General features: G+C 43.7%; 1 protein-coding gene across 2 annotated transcripts in view; it reads left to right on the top strand.

Moving 5' to 3' along the window:
- The first annotated feature begins 1,962 nt into the window (after nucleotides 1-1,962).
- Nucleotides 1,963-18,768, top strand: part of abcc4 (ATP binding cassette subfamily C member 4 (PEL blood group)) — a 39,910-nt gene continuing 23,104 nt past the window's right edge. Inside the window, exons 1-11 of one of the 2 annotated variants that reach the window (XR_011516252.1) lie at nucleotides 1,963-2,191; nucleotides 3,232-3,342; nucleotides 10,209-10,329; nucleotides 10,412-10,636; nucleotides 10,711-10,800; nucleotides 14,077-14,240; nucleotides 14,350-14,475; nucleotides 16,566-16,815; nucleotides 17,717-17,824; nucleotides 17,943-18,032; nucleotides 18,116-18,307. Coding sequence is in view for 1 of the 2 variants with exons in the window: in XM_015952434.3 (XP_015807920.3) it covers nucleotides 2,118-2,191; nucleotides 3,232-3,342; nucleotides 10,209-10,329; nucleotides 10,412-10,636; nucleotides 10,711-10,800; nucleotides 14,077-14,240; nucleotides 14,350-14,475; nucleotides 16,566-16,815; nucleotides 17,717-17,824; nucleotides 17,943-18,032; nucleotides 18,116-18,307 (1,551 nt within the window). In the remaining variant the exon portion in view is untranslated. The remainder of the gene's footprint in view (nucleotides 2,192-3,231; nucleotides 3,343-10,208; nucleotides 10,330-10,411; nucleotides 10,637-10,710; nucleotides 10,801-14,076; nucleotides 14,241-14,349; nucleotides 14,476-16,565; nucleotides 16,816-17,716; nucleotides 17,825-17,942; nucleotides 18,033-18,115; nucleotides 18,308-18,768) is intronic. The other variant, XM_015952434.3, reaches the window with a different exon arrangement.

The following is an 18,768-nucleotide window of genomic DNA, read 5'->3' on the forward strand; positions in this document are numbered from 1 at the left end:
CTCAGTATTAACGCTGTCCTGTTTCACAGCCAAGGCAGCGTGGGAACAGAAATGTTGCTCCTGAGCAGATTAATATTACTGGGATCCCTTTAAATACTTGAAATGATCTCCCACTGGCTTTTCTCCTTTGACCTTTCTCCTAGTCGGTGCTAGCTAAACATAAACAGGAGGAAAACGTGAGTCATGGAGTCCACATTGCACTGTTATAAATCTGACAGCATCAGGAAATAGTTAACTTTAGCCACACGTGACGTGAGGGGCGTTCTTTAAAAGTTTTCCTGACCAGTGTCGTAATAGCGTGAGGGAGAATCATGCTGGTGGGAAAAGAATAGACGGGTTTTATTGTTTCTGCTCTCGCTGGTCTTTTATGTGACTGCAGGAAACACCTGTAGAGAGTCAAGTGCATCGCTCATCCAGCCTGCTGTTTATTTCTAGGGTGTCCTTTTTGTGTTCAAAGCACACAAAACTAAACAAGAACAAACAAAAGGCAAATTCTGATCCATATCGTGCCTTTTTTACTCTGCTGCCATTCTGACTGCCCCACATCAAAATTATGCGTTAAAATACTCTTTTAAACATTAATTAAATGTGTTATTTTCATTTAAAACATTCAAACACAACATAATGCAATAAGACAATTATCCCACAACCACTGACAGTTTCACAAACTAAGTAGAATTGGTTTAGATAAATTTCATGATCAGGATCTGTCAGTAAATTTGTCTAAAATTGTTCCAGTCCTCTGTTTATATGATTAACTCTTTAAAGGGGCCAGTGTCTAATAGATACTTCCACTCACGTCATAAATGCTGTCAGTATGCCTTTTTACAAACTCTTAGAGTTACAGTATTTCACCCAAACAATCATCAGAAATCAAACTTGTCATGGTTTGCGCCATGGCACCATTCCACCAATCAGTGCGGGGCTATAACGCGCTAAATATTGGTGTCTGCAGAGCCAGAAAACTTCTCCTCTCGTGTTTATGGTCAGAACGCTAAAACTAACAATGTTCATGAAACTCTCACGTCACAAGGTTGACTAGTTGTGCTAAATAAGGATATATGTGTTGTAAATGTTAAACCCAATGAAATTGGTGAAATCATCGAATAAAAATCAAATCTGCCATATTTGAACATACGCCCTGAACAAGTAAAAGAAGTTATGAATATTTTTAGATAAAATTGTTGTTTTTTTAGACAAAATCTTCATAGTAACAGGAACAATTATGATATTGAATATATTTGCAGTTTTAAACTAAGATTTCTCTTGGAAATGGAGGACAGGTATTGTGCCAACCAATCTCACCATCAGTGATGATGATGATGAACAGGAGGAAGATGACAGATCCTGAAATATAAAATATTCTAAAATAATATAATAATCTATATTTGATTAGAAATAGTATCTATTGTTCAATAACGTTTCTAAAATATTCTACAGTTATCAGGTTTCATTAAAAAATTCTATAGTAATTCTGATATAATGTGTATTAGTAAAGAGTCATATGTTTTAAAATTAGTTAGATTATTCTAAAGTGTCTTATAATTATCTATATTATTCAAAAATAAAAACTTGTTCATGTTTTTTATTTTTGGGATTTCTTATTCTAGAACAGGACCAACGTCCATATTTAATCACCGTCTGAATTTCTGCTTGAAAATAAGTATTTTTGAAAATTGTAACAACAGAAGTGTACTTTTATTGAAAAATACAATTTTATTGAAAATTTAAAAGTTTAAATTCTTCAATGGGTGCCCAATAAAGGATTAATAGATAATTAATTAGATCGCATGGAGCACATTCTACACCCGTAAAATCGCAGGCCAATCGCGTGAGAGCATTGTAAACACTCAGCCAATAGAATAGTTCCTCTTATTTTATTAGCCAATCATATTTGCTTAGGGCGGGACCTGGAAGTGTTTCTATTTCCTTTTTTTTTATTTCTGCATGTAATAACGGCTTGCGTGTCTTGACGTGTTATGTAATCCACCGTACAGTAGCAGGACCCTCCTGTAACATGTGCGTACTACAAAGTTGCGCCACTTAGCCGGAGGCAGCTTTTAAAGGAGGAGAAAGTTAAGGGAGGTGGAGTACTGTGTGGAAGCCGGCCGGCAACCATGGAGAAAGTCAGCAGAGATGCGAAGACCAACCCGGCAGCGACGGCGAACCTCCTGTCGAAGGTGTTTTTCTGGTAGGTCAAATAGTACCCGGCGTGCGCGAGACGCTGCTAGCGTAGCGGGGAGTTCAAACGTGTCTCTGCTCACTTTTACTGTGTTTACATACTTTTGTCATAAGTAAAAGTATTCAAACGGAAGTGCTGCTGTGACAAAGCATGGGCTCAGCAGCAGTTCGATTTAAAACGTCTTTTAGCGGAGTTTATTCTCACTTTTGTTAGTTTTTTGACCCGTTTTGTTTTTATTATTACCTGTTAGCTTAGTGGCACCAGCTACAGGACACCTGGCCGTCGTGTCATCACACGCGCCAGCTCCTGAAACCGGAAAACCGTAAGCGCCAGGTGTTTTGAATTTAGACGATACTGCGTTTGATTCGGTTCTGTTCCAGGGGTCTCGGTTATTTACGTTTCCCAGGGAGAAAAGTGACGTTGTGCACAAGCTAAACACTCCCAAAAAGACTTAAATGATCTGAGGCCGTGACGCAGAAGTTAAATGTGACTCAAAAGGATTACACCAAGATATAACAATGAAAAAATCAAAGGAGTACAAATGAAAATCCTGCTAAAATATGCGCGTGAGGCCTCAGATTAAGTGTGATTGAGTTATTAAGGGTGACATAAATCTGTGTAAGTGGAAAACTGAGTTTACAGTATTTATTTATACTCATAAATGTTCAAATCTGTTGTTTTCGGGGATGCTGATTGGTCAGAAACAGCAAGTCTAAAAGTTTGTCTTGAATTAAAACTAGATTTTCTTGCAGAGATGTTGTTTGGATACTAATTGAGCCCGGTCCACTTGCTTACTACTATATTTACTGTTTATTCCAATGAGCTGAAAATGGCAGAAAAACTTGAATACCATAAAGATTTTTGTGTAAAACGTTGGTTCAAACTGTCCTCTCGAGGTTCATGGTGAATGTGTCAGGTGTCATTAGGCTCCTTAATGAAAAAGGGAAGTGTGTGGGATCAGACTAGAGCTGGATCATAACTGGTGACTTCCTGAATGGGATGAACTGGATCGCTCTGGCCCCCTGACTGGTCTGTTCTTCTCCTGTCAGGTGGCTGAATCCTCTCTTTAGAACGGGCTACAAACGCAGGCTGGAGGAGGATGACATGTTCGAGGTGCTCTCGGAGGACAAGTCGGAGTACGTGGGACAGGAGTTACAGAGGTGAGCGTGCTGCTTTATCTCCTAAATGTTGGACAGGTTACAGATTTGTTCTTATTGGTGATAAATGGAAGACAAGTGTGACCAGATCGATAAGCTAACAGATAGTGACTGTGGATTCCTGCTGCCTTGAAACAGCGCGGCGGTAGCAGTCTACTCCACGGTTCTCATGGGGATGGACATTTCCCATTTTCCAAACAGCGGCTTTTATGATCCCTTTAATCTGAGGCTAACAGGATACGCGTGGTTTAATTGTACTCGTTGTTTTCTTAAAACTGTGACTGAGCTTTTAGGAACTGACAGCTGATTGGAACCAGATCTGTTAGAAGCAAGCTGGACGAACGGTGATGATCGTCGTTAGTTTAGTTGAACTTTGTTGGTAAACAAACAAAAGCGAGTCTCTTCTCTCCCGTGCTGATAGATCCACACCTTGGTTCCAGTCTGCACCGCTACCCTTCTGCCCTCTCTGGTCTGAGGAGGCCGTTTGTTCTTTATTTTGAAATGTAAATTTCTCAGTGATTTAACGGGTTTTAGTGCTGCTCTGAAGGCAGCTTTCTTCTTTCTCACTTCCTTTTAAAGGATAAGGAGCCAGTAGCTGTGTAACTACTGTCTCGCAGATTTTTTTATCTCCAACAACACAAGCGGCTCTGTTTATTTCTGAGGAACTCCCAGAGGAAAAACCAGAACCATAAACGATGCACAACACCACACATGTTGATCTTTTTAACTCTTATCTGGCAGTTTGGATCCAGCCTTTTAAGGAGACTAATCAGGACATCACAACTCTGATCGCTTGTTTGTAAATAAATATCTAACTGGTGCTTGAGCTCACACTAACGGAGGAGTCGGGCCAGCAGAGACGTCGCTTTAAAGTGAGCCAGGACACTTCATCTTTATTTGACAGATTAGAGAAGGTACAGGTGTATCAGTGAGGGCTGCATTCCACTTCTGTAGCTGTGCATGCTGGTAAAACGACCAGCAGAGCTCCCTGTACTTGGAATGCAGCCCTTGTTGCCATGGCAAGGGGAAAGAAATGTAAAAGAGTTAATTTACTTCTAATTAAGGACCCGTAAGATGTAAGATTCCATAGTAAATATGAAATCAACCTTACGGACAGTTGGGTTATTTTAACCAGAAGATTGGAACTTTTGATTGCAGGGATTATGTAACACTTGTATTAAGTGAGAGACGAGAGAGTCACCTTTAAAACGTTTAAGAAGATTTATTTCTAAACAATTTTAAAGAATTTTAAACAAGACTAACTCTAAGTGATGAATGGATCTGGTGTGAATGAGACGTGAGATGAATGGTGTATGTGTGAGTGATGTAATCAGAACTCTCATATCTGGAGAAGCAAGTCTGAATGATGTTGTGATGTTTTGCTTTTAGCTATGATCAGAGTTTGATCGGAGTTTCATAAACACGAGACGCCATATTGTCGCTCTACACATACCATTAGGATGAGACCTCCTTACAGATCCAGACTGCCAGGTCCTCGGACCCCCCTTTCGGTACCGGAGCCGGTGAAACAGTGTCAGCAGTACGACAGACTAGTCTTTGGATTGTCTCCAGGTAAAAAGCGACAGTTGGTTGACAGCGTCAGATGGACCCGGAGGGTCAGTGAGGTCAGCTATTATTCTGAAAGGAACCGTTGCTTGGTTGGTAAAATGCAACAGATTTTATTGAGCTTGTTGGTTCTTTGCTTAAAAAGGAAGTCCGGGTGGCCGGTCCGATACTTTACTTAGCATGCGGTGAACTTCAGTGAACTGTAGAGAACTCAGAGAACTGAACTAAGATGGAGTGGGAACTGGTTTTATTAATCTGGATGTTCTGATTTCTGGTCAAATCAAAGTTGGCAGATTTTTAAACACCACAGAGACTATGCCACGCTTCAGAAAGGAAGGTTCTGATTGGATGAGTAAACAATGTGTCGTGCGTTTACATTACATGTCATCAGAGTGTCTAGTGCAGCTAGATTAAAGTCATATTACTTATTAAAGCATACTAATCCTAACATTGTCATTTCATAGACTGGTCAACATTATATTATTGACTAACACCTTGTTTGATTAGCTTTATTAAAAATAGAGTTCTTTGATTTATTAAAAGGAAAGAGTCCTTTGTCTTCATTCTTCTCTTGAGCTGGAAAGGAAGCAGTTTAGAAGCGAATGCATGACCTTGAGACAGTCTCATGCAGCTTAGTACTGTGTCAGAGGCATCTGTGGAGAGAGGGGGGTAAATAACCTTCGGTGGAATGGCACCTCCGTCACGTTACATACCCCCCTTTTCAAGGGCACGGTGGTCCGTCCAGAGACCACCTGTCATTGAACAAACCAGAGTCTTAAAGGACTCCGACGATAGAGCAGGGTGCAATTCCCCAGGAAGAGGCCAAAAGCGGTGAGATACGAACCCCACTCTGAAGAACAGTCTTGCATACTCCTCGGGAAGCACACAAGTCAGCAGATTATCAAGATATCCCCTTGGAAGTAATATTTTGAAGCAGGAGCAAAACTTTATATTTCCACAGGTCGGGAATACTTCCAAAATAACATATTGATCTTTGTAATAGCACTTATCGTGATCCAGTACAGGAAAGAGCAGCAGGTAGGTCAGGTCCCAGCGAGCGAAGTATCCCAGCAGTCATGCCAGAACAAACGGACGTCCAGGTCCTACGAGCCGGAACACCAAGCAGGAGGAGTAGAATCCAATGGCGAGTCATAGGTCCACCCCCAGGAAGCACGATCATCGACGAAACTCAGCAGAGGAGAGAGAGCACAGCACAGGGCACTTCAATGTAGACACAACAAAATGGCGTCTAATGCAAATTAACAAGCAAAAAGAAACGTATCACTGTGAGTACCTGCATGTACTATGTGCAGCAATTATGTGAATTAGCATTAAGCGAAGAAATGGGTGCGATACACTACGTGTACTGGAAAAAGTGGTGCGAAAAGAATAAAGAAGTAAAACCCTATACTGCGTATGGGAGAAATCACTGCACTAAGTAAAAATGTAATCAAAATGAAGGGCAAAAATGGCTGCAGCCCATAATGGTAAATCAGCAAAGTTAATCATAAGGTTTTCAAAACTTAATCACTGTAGTAAAATTCTATAAAAAATAGATATATGAGTGTCAAAGAGCACTAAAAATGTAAATCGGTGGTTAGTAATCAACCTACATGTGAATGTACCCATGAGGAATTAAGAGTAGTGAAAATAAAAACAAATTAGGATTACAGTAATATGTGGACTAAACCCATCTACTGTTAACTAACTGATTACCTGACGTCAGGAACCCACAGCATGTTCATCTCCAATCACCCAAGTCTGCACGTCATGTATAAGCAGGAAAGACAACCATGCACACACACAAACATGGACAAACTTGTGTAACTCGAAATAGAGAACTATGGAGCCGACGAGTCTGGCAATAGAAATCACTCCACCTTCAAAGTTCTAGCTGAAGGCGCAGGAGGTGCAGGTGGAGGAGCAGGACCGGCCGGCTCAGGCGGAGGCACCTGGGCAGCCGGTGCTTCACAAACCGGTGCTATGGCCCAAGTTTGGCGCCCCCAGACATCGCGGACCGAGTCCCCAGAAAGGTCAACCGTGCGGAGAAGTGACAGAACAGGAAAAATGACAAACCCCACGACAGGCAGAGGTTTAGGCATGCAGTGAATATCACGACAGAATCAGAGGAGGACCAGGAGTAAGACACTGGTTGAAACCTGAGACCGGGATCTGCCGACAACTCACGCAGCACTCTGTTCTCCACACCAACCCGAACCATGGTTGGACCATCGATGTAACACGATCCACCGTAGCTGGAGAAAGAGCAAAGGAGATGTTATCATAAGACCTATGCTCACCAGGATCCAAGTAATAAAGAGAGCCCTCACCTACACGGACCGTAGCACCACGTGGAACTGTTACTAGGGATGCAACAATACCACTTTTTTCCAAACCGATACGATACCGATACTTGGATCTGAGTACTCGCCGATACCGATTACCAATACCGATACTTCTACCATACAAAAAAAGGCAATGATTTGGAATACAGATTTTATTTTCTTCTCTGCTTTCAACAGGAAAAGACTGTGAGGTAGATAAAAAGTAAAATATATGAATGGAAATCATCACAAAACTAAAATATTAGGTGAACAGAAATGACAAGTTACAGTGAAGCCATTTTCAAGCAACTGCATTGGTATTGGTTCCTGGTATCGGTTAACTTTTACCGATACCGATACTGGTATTGGCATCATATCGGTGCCGATACCGATACCAGTATCGGTATCGGCACCGATATGATGCCAATACCAGTATCGGTATCGGTGCATCCCTAACTGTTACCCATAGGGTTTGAGAGGGAAGCACACACCATGACGCTCATAGAAAACATCAGCTTCTCTAGCAGGGGTATTAAGTAACCAACGGTTACCAACAACAACAACAGTAGTATGAACAACATGTGAACGTGGAGACACAGTCATAGGACATTTAGAATCACCTGACAACTCATCAATGCCACACACACCAGTGGCACCGCCACGCAGAAAAGGTGTACCTGGACACCTCCGTCACGTTACAGAAACTTGTGAATCGGAGGAAACGCAGAGTCCTCAGCCTCCACCTTACAGCTAACGTGGTCCTTGTGATCAGGTTTACCTCACTGCTCTGTTGTAACAGGAGATCATGAGCGTTTGTCTTTATTATCCATCAAACCGAGTCTTAACCCCTTCACAATAAAAGCCCCAGGGCATTTATGTAACAGTCCTCCTGTAAAACATATTTAATGAGACTAGATTCAGCCTGTCCTATAATGGTTCACTTATTACACTACCTGAGATGAGCGCTTGTTAAAGTTGTCTGACAGAGTCAAGGCTTGAATGCGTGCATGAATGATGTAACTCATCAGTGTTAGCTGTGTCACCATGCATGTTTCCGTATCCGGATCTGTTGGTACAGGACAGGTGCACCGAGTTCCCACGTAGATGTGTTGATGTATTTAAAGGGACTTTACAGACTTTTGAATTTTTATGCTCGCGATTACCCCCTCAGGCCAAAAGCGTAACGGCAGCTTCAATAGTAGACTCGTGCACGAGGCGCGCATGCTGTACGTGCACACTCCTTAACGAAAATAACAGCTGAGACAGTCAGCTCCATGTGTGTGTGTGTGTGTGTGTGTCTGTGGCCCGGAGGACAGATGACAGGAGAACGCGCAGCTAATTAATTAAATAATTTGGTTCTGTACCTTTCTCTTCAGCACAGCCGACAAAGGTTTATGATGGGTCAGTCCTCCTGCATGCTCAGATCATTCCCTTCCCTTGCTTGAAAATTTGCTCCAAAATAAAAGTTGAACCCACATCTTTTTTATCTGTGAATTCAATGCCGTTCGGCGAGTCTCAAATAAAAATTTGGGCATCCTACTGTAAAAAAATATACCATTAATGTAAAAAAGAAACTCTAAAATGTTCACACCCAGAATCAAACCCAGGTCTTCTGCATGGGAGTCAGACGTCTTACAAAGTGAGCTACACACCAGTAACACTCAATGTATCTGTAACATTTATATCCTTGACGACAGCTGAAACAACGTCAAACCAAAGAACGGTTCAAAGTGAAAATGGCTATTTTGTTGCTAATTTGCAGGAAATATCTAGAAGAAAGTTCTACAGAAAGTAGCTAAGGGTCCTCAGAAATGTAGCTAGCTTTGTCACTAGGCGTTAGGAACAGCGACAAAGTGGCACTGCCTCTCTCTCTGCTGCTAAAGCTACGGATAGCAAATGCTACGAGCTATGCCTGAGCGTGAACGCGCATGAAGCAGCCTGCTCGACCCGAGCATCTCTCTTTTTCTGTGATTTTACAGAAAAACAGGCAATCACAGTAAAAATGCCAGGGCTCATTCTACAGGACCAGGGCATTGCAGGAGAATGTGCAAGTGAGTCAGGCTTTAGCCACCAACACATATGGCTGTGTTCCAATTCACAGGCAGCATCCTTCTATGGACCGGCCCACATATGTTGGGTTCTTCCTCGACCGCTTCGTCTAGCCTTCATATTTATTCCTACGTCCTCGGCATATGTCCCGTTGCCTAGCAACTGTGACGGTGCTAAACAGAAGATAAGACTAAACTTTGTGTAAAAACACGAAGGACCCGGCATGCTAGCTAGTTTATTAGGATTTTTCTTATTTTTGACAAAAGAAGAAAACATGCAAACGAAGAGTCTTGACAACCCAACTGCTTTAGCTTTGTCCTCTTTGACCTCCAGATATTAACGTAGCAACACTGTGATCCTCCCCTGCTCCATTCACCATTAATGCTACAACAAAATTCACTCGTTCAGCCCGCATTGAATCCTGGGATAACCGTTGCCACGAGGATACTGTAGACCCGTCTTTAAGCCCATGTCAGTAAAACCCGATCAAACCCTTCTTACAGGTCAAGTGGAACAAGTGCTTAGCAGAAGCGCTGATGTGTGTAACCTCCTGAGACCCAAGCTTGTATTTGGTGTGATTCAAAAGGAAACACATATCTAGCTATCAAAAGTTTAAATAAAATAATGATTCCATTAAAATCTTGTCAAATTTCTTTACAAAAAAAAGAAAGACAACAAATAATTTTTAAAATTAAAGTCAACATCAAGTGTATAAATAACAACAACAAGGTCTAAGTTGAAGAGAATAAAATCTTATAGTGAAAGGAGCTAATGTCCACATCCATGGCCACAGGGCCCAAGGACTTGCCTGGATCCAACTCCTCTCACAGGGAATCCTTCTGTAATTATGCGTTTGCCGCGTCACGGGCAAGTCCTGACTCACCACATGTCCCACATAACCTGAGGAAAGGACATTTTTCTCCAAACCAGATACTGGGATCATGAGGTCCAGAATGCTGCCAAAGAGATGCGAGCACCGGCGCTGGGGAAAGTCATTATCCGCTGTTACTGGAAGTCCTACGGTGTGCTGGGAATCTTTACTCTGATAGAGGTTGGAGCTGTTGCTGGATCACCTTTAATGTTCTGAGTGGAGATTTTCATGCCCTGACCACCTTCTCCTCCTCTTACAACAGGAGACCATTAAAGTGGTCCAGCCAGTCTTCCTGGGTCAGATGATTCAGTACTTTGAGAGTTATGACCCAGATGATCAAACGGCTCTGCATGAGACGCTAGGCTACGCCGCTGGGATGGCCCTCTGCACCATGGGCCTGGCGGTGCTCCATCATCTCTACTTCTACAATGTTCAGAGGGCGGGCATGAAGATCAGAGTGGCCATGTGTCACATGATCTACAAGAAGGTGTGTGTGTGTGTGCGTGTGCATGCATGCATGCATGCCTTTGCACTGCTAATTCTCCCTTCTCTTTCCCAAAGGCTCTGAGCCTGAGCAGCTCAGCCATGGGAAAGACCACCACAGGCCAGATCGTCAACCTGCTCTCTAACGACGTCAACAGGTTTGATGAGGTACGGCAACCCGCAGAGTCCTCTATTCTGCTCGAGTATACCCGTGTTCATTTTGTTGACCAAATGTTTTTGTTTATTTTTTCATGAAAAATGAATTTTTGATGACAAAACAAAAACGATCACTTCTATTAAAAAATGATAACGGTATTTATCAAAAAGAACCAGTCGGAGTCCGGAGCTGGCTGCTGTTTGAACAATGTACTGTAACAGTTGAACAGTACATGTCTAAAAGGAAAAAATGTCCACGGGTGAGAGGAAACCATCTGGATAGTATTTGGTTGGTGAGTGCCCTCCTGGGGTTTCCCTGGTTTTAAAGGTGTTACGGTGGAAGCAGCGAGTGTAGATTTAAGATACCATCCTCCTTTATTTGTCCCACATGTGGGACATTTGCTAGGGGCTGGTGTCAGAAGCGAGCAAATCCTCATAGACTCCCATGTTAAAAATACCAATTTCACAGCAGAAATAAACATGTTTACAGCCTGGTACCAAAACATGTTTTTGGTTTAAATGATCTAGTTTACACTCATGACAACTCTGAGGGGGGTGATTTTTTTCTCACTCTTCTGTTTAAGTGTATTAAAAGCCTAAAATTCTGTATAATTAATGAGCATCAGACCCACGTGACCACAGTTAGCTCCGTGGAAAGGCCTCAGTAGAGCCTCGGTCTGGCCTGGAAACTGTTCCGGGATTTTGAGTCTCTGTGTTTGTGTATTCTTTTTTTGGATATTATTTGTGCAATTGTTGGATAAAATGACTTGCTGTGGCATTAATTGCACTAATAGAGCATCCAAGGAGTCTCCACTTCATTTTTTTCGGTAAGTAAAATTATATTTATGTATTTTAGGTCACTGCCGAGCTGAGCTTAGATTTTAACATGTACTGTTTAACCATGAAATTTAAATGTAATAGGGTTAAACCCAGTGCATTTAACATAATGCTGCACTTTAGAAAATGGGTTGAAATATAACATGTTGGTGGAGCTGGGTTCCGGCTATCGGCTTGTTGAGCTCTTCTCCCCTCCCCGCAGCTCGGCGCATCTCTGTCTGATCACAGCTTCTGTCTGCTGCGCGGGCTGCCGGCTTGTGGAGCTCTGGGATGGAAACCTTTCCACCCGGTTCTCCCCAGCGGCAGCTCTGCGCATCTCAGATCGCAGCGGCGCTTGTCTGCTGTGCGGCTGCCGGCTTGTGGAGCTCTCGGGAGACCTCTGTGTTCCACCCGGTTTTACCCAGCGGTCAACCCGGCGTATCTCTGACTCAGAAGCTCTGGTGTTGTGCACAGTTAACTCCGGTTGTAGCTAGGTTGCTACCTCCGTTAGCTTAGCTCCCACCTCTGCGTTAGCTTTGGGTTAGCTTCAGGTTAGCTTGTAGCTAGTTCAACCGGGTGTCGTCAGTTGATCCCAGCCTTACAGCCCCACCCTCAGCTCCACCTCTCTTCCCTTTTGTGGAATTGTCTGGGCTTGACGGAACCTGTGACACGGTCAAATGGCGGTGATGGCCACCTCCCATTTTAGCTCAAAAAGTTATTATTGGAGCCTATGGAAACCCATTGTCCAATATTTTTATGTCGATGGTACAGACGTGCCACTGGATGCTTAAAGGAATACTTTGCAACATTTTCTTGAGCCAATATGTGCTAAAACAACCCTTTATAGGGTTAATGAAAGGGCACCCGGCTCCATCGCCCCCTGTGGCCAGAATGTTCCACTTGCGTCTTTACAGTTGCCGGTCCGGTCTGTTGGAAAAAGTGGAGCTGACATACCTGGTGCTGCAATCTGCTTGCAGCACGTTTCCTGTATGTTTTGCATAGGGTTGTCACAGTGTGAAAATGTAACCTCACGGTTTTCGATATCGCAATATTTTCTTAAAAGTGTTACATTTTCAAACAACTAAATAAACCCTATATCAGGAAAATATTGTCCTCGGTTTGTGTCCTTCCAGTGAGCTTTGCAGATGTGGGAAAATGTCATCAGGCAGTAATCATTGTTCAATTCATAATTATTCTCGGAGAGAGACCAGCTCTTATCTGCCGCTGGGAGCCCCGTAATGCATAGCGTCATTTCAACATGGCGGTGTCCGCGACACGGTTTATATGCAGGTAGCGGCGCTGCGGCTGCTTTATATAGCGACTCGTTGCATTCTCCCTCAACCCAAATCCTCGGATCACACATTTTAGCTAAAACGCTAACGTTAGCTTGCCTTGCGTTGACTGTAGAGTTGTGGGTAATGGTCACGCAGATGTGTCATGAGATTTGAAGCGCTGCTGCCTTTCACAGACACTTTTTCTGCACGTGCTGCAAACAGGATAGCCGTCTTCTATCAACTGTCCCTCGGCGTTCTTCAAATATCCAAAAAATGCCCGTACTTCCCACTTTGTCTTCTTTGAGGGATAATTAATGTCCTGAGCGCTGCCGTCTCCTCCTTTGGGCATTATTTCAGCTTTAGCTTCAAGAAAGTTTTGGTTGTAAACAACAAAGTGCGCATGTGCCGCCGGCAACTTCAGCAGATGATACGGTGGCTGGTAAGGGTCACCGCGCCTACACCGCAGCCACGGTAATCCACCGAGATAATATATTTTTTTTAAAAACAAGACGGTTATTATTATTGTCAACTTTTTTACCGGGGTGTGCCGCTACACCGGTTACCGTGACAGCCCTAGTTTTGCATCATGAACACAGCTGATTTGTTTAACTCAGTGTCTAGAGCACTGATTCATCACTAAGGGCGGCTGGGGAGGCGTTCCAGCTGTTAGATTAAAGCGTTAAAAAAGCAAACGCACAGAGAGGAGATGGGTTTTAGTTTCAGATCTACAAACGGACACTAGGAGGTGCTAAAAGCAAGCCGGAGCTGCCTAGTCTTTCTTTAAAAGGAAATGACGGCCACCTCACAGATTAGTGAACAGCTGTTTTTGTGTGTGTTGTGTTAGACGTCCTGACGTTGGACCACAGCCTTTCTGTTAAAATGAGCAGCGTTAATCTAGTTTTTATACGGTGGAGAGTGAGATCAGAGCTGTAAGGATCTGTGTGTTCCTGTAGATTCACTTTTTCACTGTTTTACAAGAAGCTGGCAGCTCTGCCTCCCACCACGAGGTTAAAGCCTCGTTACGCTCCAAACACCAAATCCCACTTCTCTCTGGAACGCCAGGTCTCATCTTAATAAGTCGGACAGAGTCCGCTGAGAACAGTCCGGTTTCTGCAGGCGGTTTGGATTCCTGCCTGAGAGATCTCAGCAGACCTTGTTTTCAGACGATCTAAGTCACAGCTGCACTTTTCTTCTTTAGGTGACTATTTTCCTGCACTTCCTGTGGGTGGGGCCGCTTCAGGCAGCTGCTGTCGTGGGGCTGCTGTGGGTGGAGATCGGTCCCTCCTGCCTGGGGGGAATGGTGGTCCTGATGTTCCTGATGCCCACCCAGACTCTCTTTGGGAGGCTTTTCTCTACGTTTAGGTAAAAACCACAAATCTGAGTCCCCCCATCGCCAACTCGTCAGCAAAAGCATCTTAAGAGTTGTTTACCGGAACAGATCGATGACGTAGACGTCTCCAACTCTTCACAGGAGCAAGACGGCAGTCCTGACCGACAGCCGAATCCGCACCATGAACGAGGTTGTGTCTGGAATCCGGATCATCAAGATGTACGCGTGGGAGAAGCCCTTCGCTGCTCTGGTGTCAGAGGTCAGAAGGTAAGAATGTTTCTCATCTGTGTAAACCCTAACCCTGCAGAACTGTGAGTGGGCTCCTCAACGGTGGGTTTGTGAGGCTCTCAAAACTGATTTAAAATAATGAAATGTTGCGGTTGTTAGGAATTTAAAGAGCAAGTCACCCCCTACCAGAGTATTACTCCACTCCCACTTCCTGTTTGAAAAATGTAACAAATGCTGTTGCCTAGCAGACCGAGAGGGTGGAGCCGCTAACAAATACACACACACACACACACACACAGGCTCACAATGACATTGTGACATCATATGGTACCAGCTAACGTTCTAGGGTACCTCTTAGCCAATAGCGATGGCAGATTTAAATCCAAATGCAGTGCAGAGTTTTTACCTGACGACGGCACAACACTGACAGTTTTAGGCAGAAAATAAAAATGTTAACTAAAATGCACTAAAGTGCTAAACTATTAACTACACATGTCTGCAGCACGATTAGACACGCATTTATATAGTTTATCAGAAAAAAGAAGTTGATTTGGGGGTGACTTGCTCTTTAAACAATAATATTGTTTAACAGAAAAAATATGGATATTCCTGCACTGGAAAGAAGAAAAAGTTTAACGTTTTGTATTAAAATCTTTCTATTTACCCCAGAATTATGTAGAACTCTAATGAAAACATGAAATCCTAACTTTTTGAGATGACAGACTTGTAATTGTGTAAATTTGTGAGAAGTAGAGATGCACCAAAGGTTGTGATGGAATCAGCCATAATTCATCACGATCAGCTTCCTCTGTGACTGGCCAGTCTGAAAGTTTCAGATCAGGGGCCTCGTCGTTTATCAAGCTTGCTTACGCACAAAACGGGGTCGGAAAACTGCGTAAGCAACTTTCCACGCAAACTTTGGGATTTATGAAAGAAAACGTAGCTGAAAAATGTGCGCAGCTTTAAGTTGGCTAAGGACCTGGCTTACGCACATGTTGGACATGGAGAGCACCTGCAGTGCTGCTGCTGAGAAGGATAAAGTTATGAAATCCTGCAGCATTATCACTTGTACTGCTTCGTTTTCACACAGAACAAGACCCCCCACACGCACACACACATGCGCGCACACTCACACACACACACACATCCTGAAGCACAGAATACGAAATGCAGAATATCAGCAGGGGGACAGATTAAGACAGAACATCATGCGTCTGTGACAGTGTGTGTCCTGTCACCGTGACCCGATTGATCATGCGCCCTGGCTACTTGTCTAGGGGAGATCTCTGTTTGGATGACTGGTTAGCGAGTGTGACTCTTACCCGAGAGTCTGGGGATCGAATCCCGATTGGACCATTGCTTTTATATCCACCACAGATCTCTCTGAATAACTCACAGCATTGACGGCTTCAGCAACGCTGTGCCACTCTGTGGATTTTCTCTTATTTGTTTAGCAAAAGCACTTCCTTTCATTTCTCCACCTCACCCACAGGCACCTCAATTTCTGCTTCTGTGAAATTGCGCTTCCTTGATCTGCCTTGATCTACGGTCACCATCGTCATTGGTGAAGCGCTGCAACAGGCGGCTTATGTATATGCATGAGATCCACAAGGCACTTTGCATTGACTATGTATGGCAGTAAGTGGGTGTGGTGAGGGCAGGACGTGACTATAAAGCAGCTGAGAAACATTCTTGTTAGTCTCTGATTCATGAAGCGGCGATTGCGTGCAGCTGTGCGAACACTCCATGTTTGATAGATCACAAACCTACTTGGCGTGAGTACATTTTTTTGCTGAGCTTAAGTACGGTTTTAGTAAGGATTCTACGCAGTGTTTGATAAATGAGACCCCTGATCTGTAGTGTTCATGTTGGTCTTTGAATGCACCATCGCTAGACACTAATTCATGCTAGCAATGAATGCTAGTAATCTGGAATCGGCCTTCTGAACCTAAACCTAAATCGTGTCTCCACCAAGAAAGGACCTCTGGATGCTCTCTACGAGGGGAACAAAATCATAATGAATGTAAACCCAGACTTCTAGAAGGTGTGAAAGGCATGGTTTCAGTAACCATCGTGTGACCGTTGAACACCTGCGGTGGTCTCTCTGACTGGACTCTTTGTGGTTTTAGGAAGGAGATCTCTAAGATCATGAAGAGCTCTTACCTACGAGGCATCAACATGGCCTCCTTCTTCTGTGCCAGCAAGATCATCGTGTTCGTCACCTTCTTGATCTACGTGCTGCTGGGGAACACCATCTCAGCCAGCCGCGTCTTCGTCACCGTGTCGCTGTACACGGCTGTGCGCCTCACTGTCACGCTCTTCTTCCCCTCGGCCATCGAGAAGGTGTTCGAGAGCCGCGTCAGCATCAGACGCATTCAGGTATGGGTTCTCCTCTCGTTTGGGTTTAAAGCCAAAGCTGGCTGACTCCAGTCAGATCATCAGACCCAGGATGGTTCTGGCTCAGAAGTATAACACTCCTGTGTTTATGTTCCAGTTCAGCTGTAACCCTAACCCAGCGCAGTACAACCATCTGCTTTCCCTCCAGCTTTTTTCATTAGTTTAGCATATAATCTGCGTAACCGCAGCAGTAAAACACACCATAAAGATAAGTCTGTAGTTACAGAGCTGAACTCTGGTCCTGCTGTCACTTCTGGGTCATCAGAGAACTTTGTTCTGTTTCTGATAAATGAGGACTAAACCAATTGTTTAACAGATAATAAACGATCTGACATCAAACATCAGATTAATCATCCACACCATTAATAGATTTTTTTTGTCTGACCAGGTAAAGTTCACAGTAATCTAATAATCCTACTAATTAAATGTCCAATTTATTAATCGTCTTTTAGGCAACCATATAATCTACATGTTAGAATCACGAGCTGCTAATCTTATGTCCTAAAAGACGAATCATTTGACCGATTAATCGATTAATCATCTGATTAATTAATAATCTGGCTAAAATAATCGTCCAACAGATGTGAAATCGTTGGGCTGGTTTAGGATGAACTAATCCTCAGATTTCATATTTTTTGATTGACTGTTAAATCATCTGAACAGTTAATTTCATCTGCTGACTGATTAACTGTCCAACCAGATAATAAATATAGATCGAGTATTTGAGCTGCAAAATCCCAAGTTTCCAAGTAACTTATTAACTAGTTGATCTTTGAATTGTCATATTTATTATTTTGTACATAATCTGTTGGATACCAAGTTCTCGTTAATGCTGGTTTTATTTATTCTGAGTCTGTGAATAATCTTGTTTGATGTGATGCAGGAGTTCCTGCTGCTGGATGAGATCACCAAACACGGGGCCGCTCTGCCTCAGCAGGAGAAGGAGGATCCTGGAGTGGAGATCCATGATCTCACCTGCTACTGGGACAAGGTGGGAGAGCTCCGGAAGACTCCACTGTCTCGGTAGTCTGACGGGTTTTGCTGTTCGATTGGATGAAAGAAGTTGGTGCAAATCTAATCTGTAGGATTTTTGTTCTGAAACTTTTCAGAGTTTGGATGCCCCGTCCCTACAGAGCCTCTCCTTCACTCTGAAATCCGGTCAGCTGTTGGCCGTGATCGGACCAGTGGGAGCTGGAAAGGTCCGTCGTGTTCTTACTTCCTGGTGTGTTTGATCCCGCCGATTGGTGTTGGACACAGAACATCTCTGCTCTTGTCGCCACAGTCCTCCCTACTGAGCTCCATCCTTGGAGAGCTTCCCTCTGAGAAAGGAAAAGTGGAAGTCCGAGGTCAGCTGACCTACGCGGCCCAGCAGCCCTGGGTGTTCCCCGGAACCATCCGGAGCAACATCTTGTTCGGGAAAGAGCTGGAGCCCCAGAAGTACGAGAGGGTCATCAAAGCGTGTGCTCTGAAGAGGGTGAGGCTGCTTTTAGGAGAACAACACGCACGCACGCACGCACGCACGCACACACACACACACACACACACACACACACACACACACACACACACACACAACGTATGTTACACTAGAGTTGCAGCGATTATAAACTTTGGAGGTATGACCATAGGAAGAATCGGCGTGTTTCTAGCCTTTCCCATTTTTCACAATCCGTTGTTGAAGGGTTAGCGCCTTGCGTTAGGCGTAGCGGCGTCCCAAAATGATCTCATAGTTCATAGATTGTCTGTTTCGTGATCATGTGACGTGTGACACACAAGGATGGAAATCACTTGGCCGTGATGGCCGTGATCCAAGGTGTGTGAGCTCGTTCCCACGCCCGCCCCGTTCAAAAATTCAACTGACGACTTTAGTCATCAATGGCAGTGATAAATAAATCACACACACACACACACACACACACACACACACACACACAC

The sequence above is a fragment of the Nothobranchius furzeri genome, chromosome 14, assembly GCF_043380555.1.
Source record: "Nothobranchius furzeri strain GRZ-AD chromosome 14, NfurGRZ-RIMD1, whole genome shotgun sequence".
NCBI lineage: Eukaryota > Metazoa > Chordata > Actinopteri > Cyprinodontiformes > Nothobranchiidae > Nothobranchius > Nothobranchius furzeri.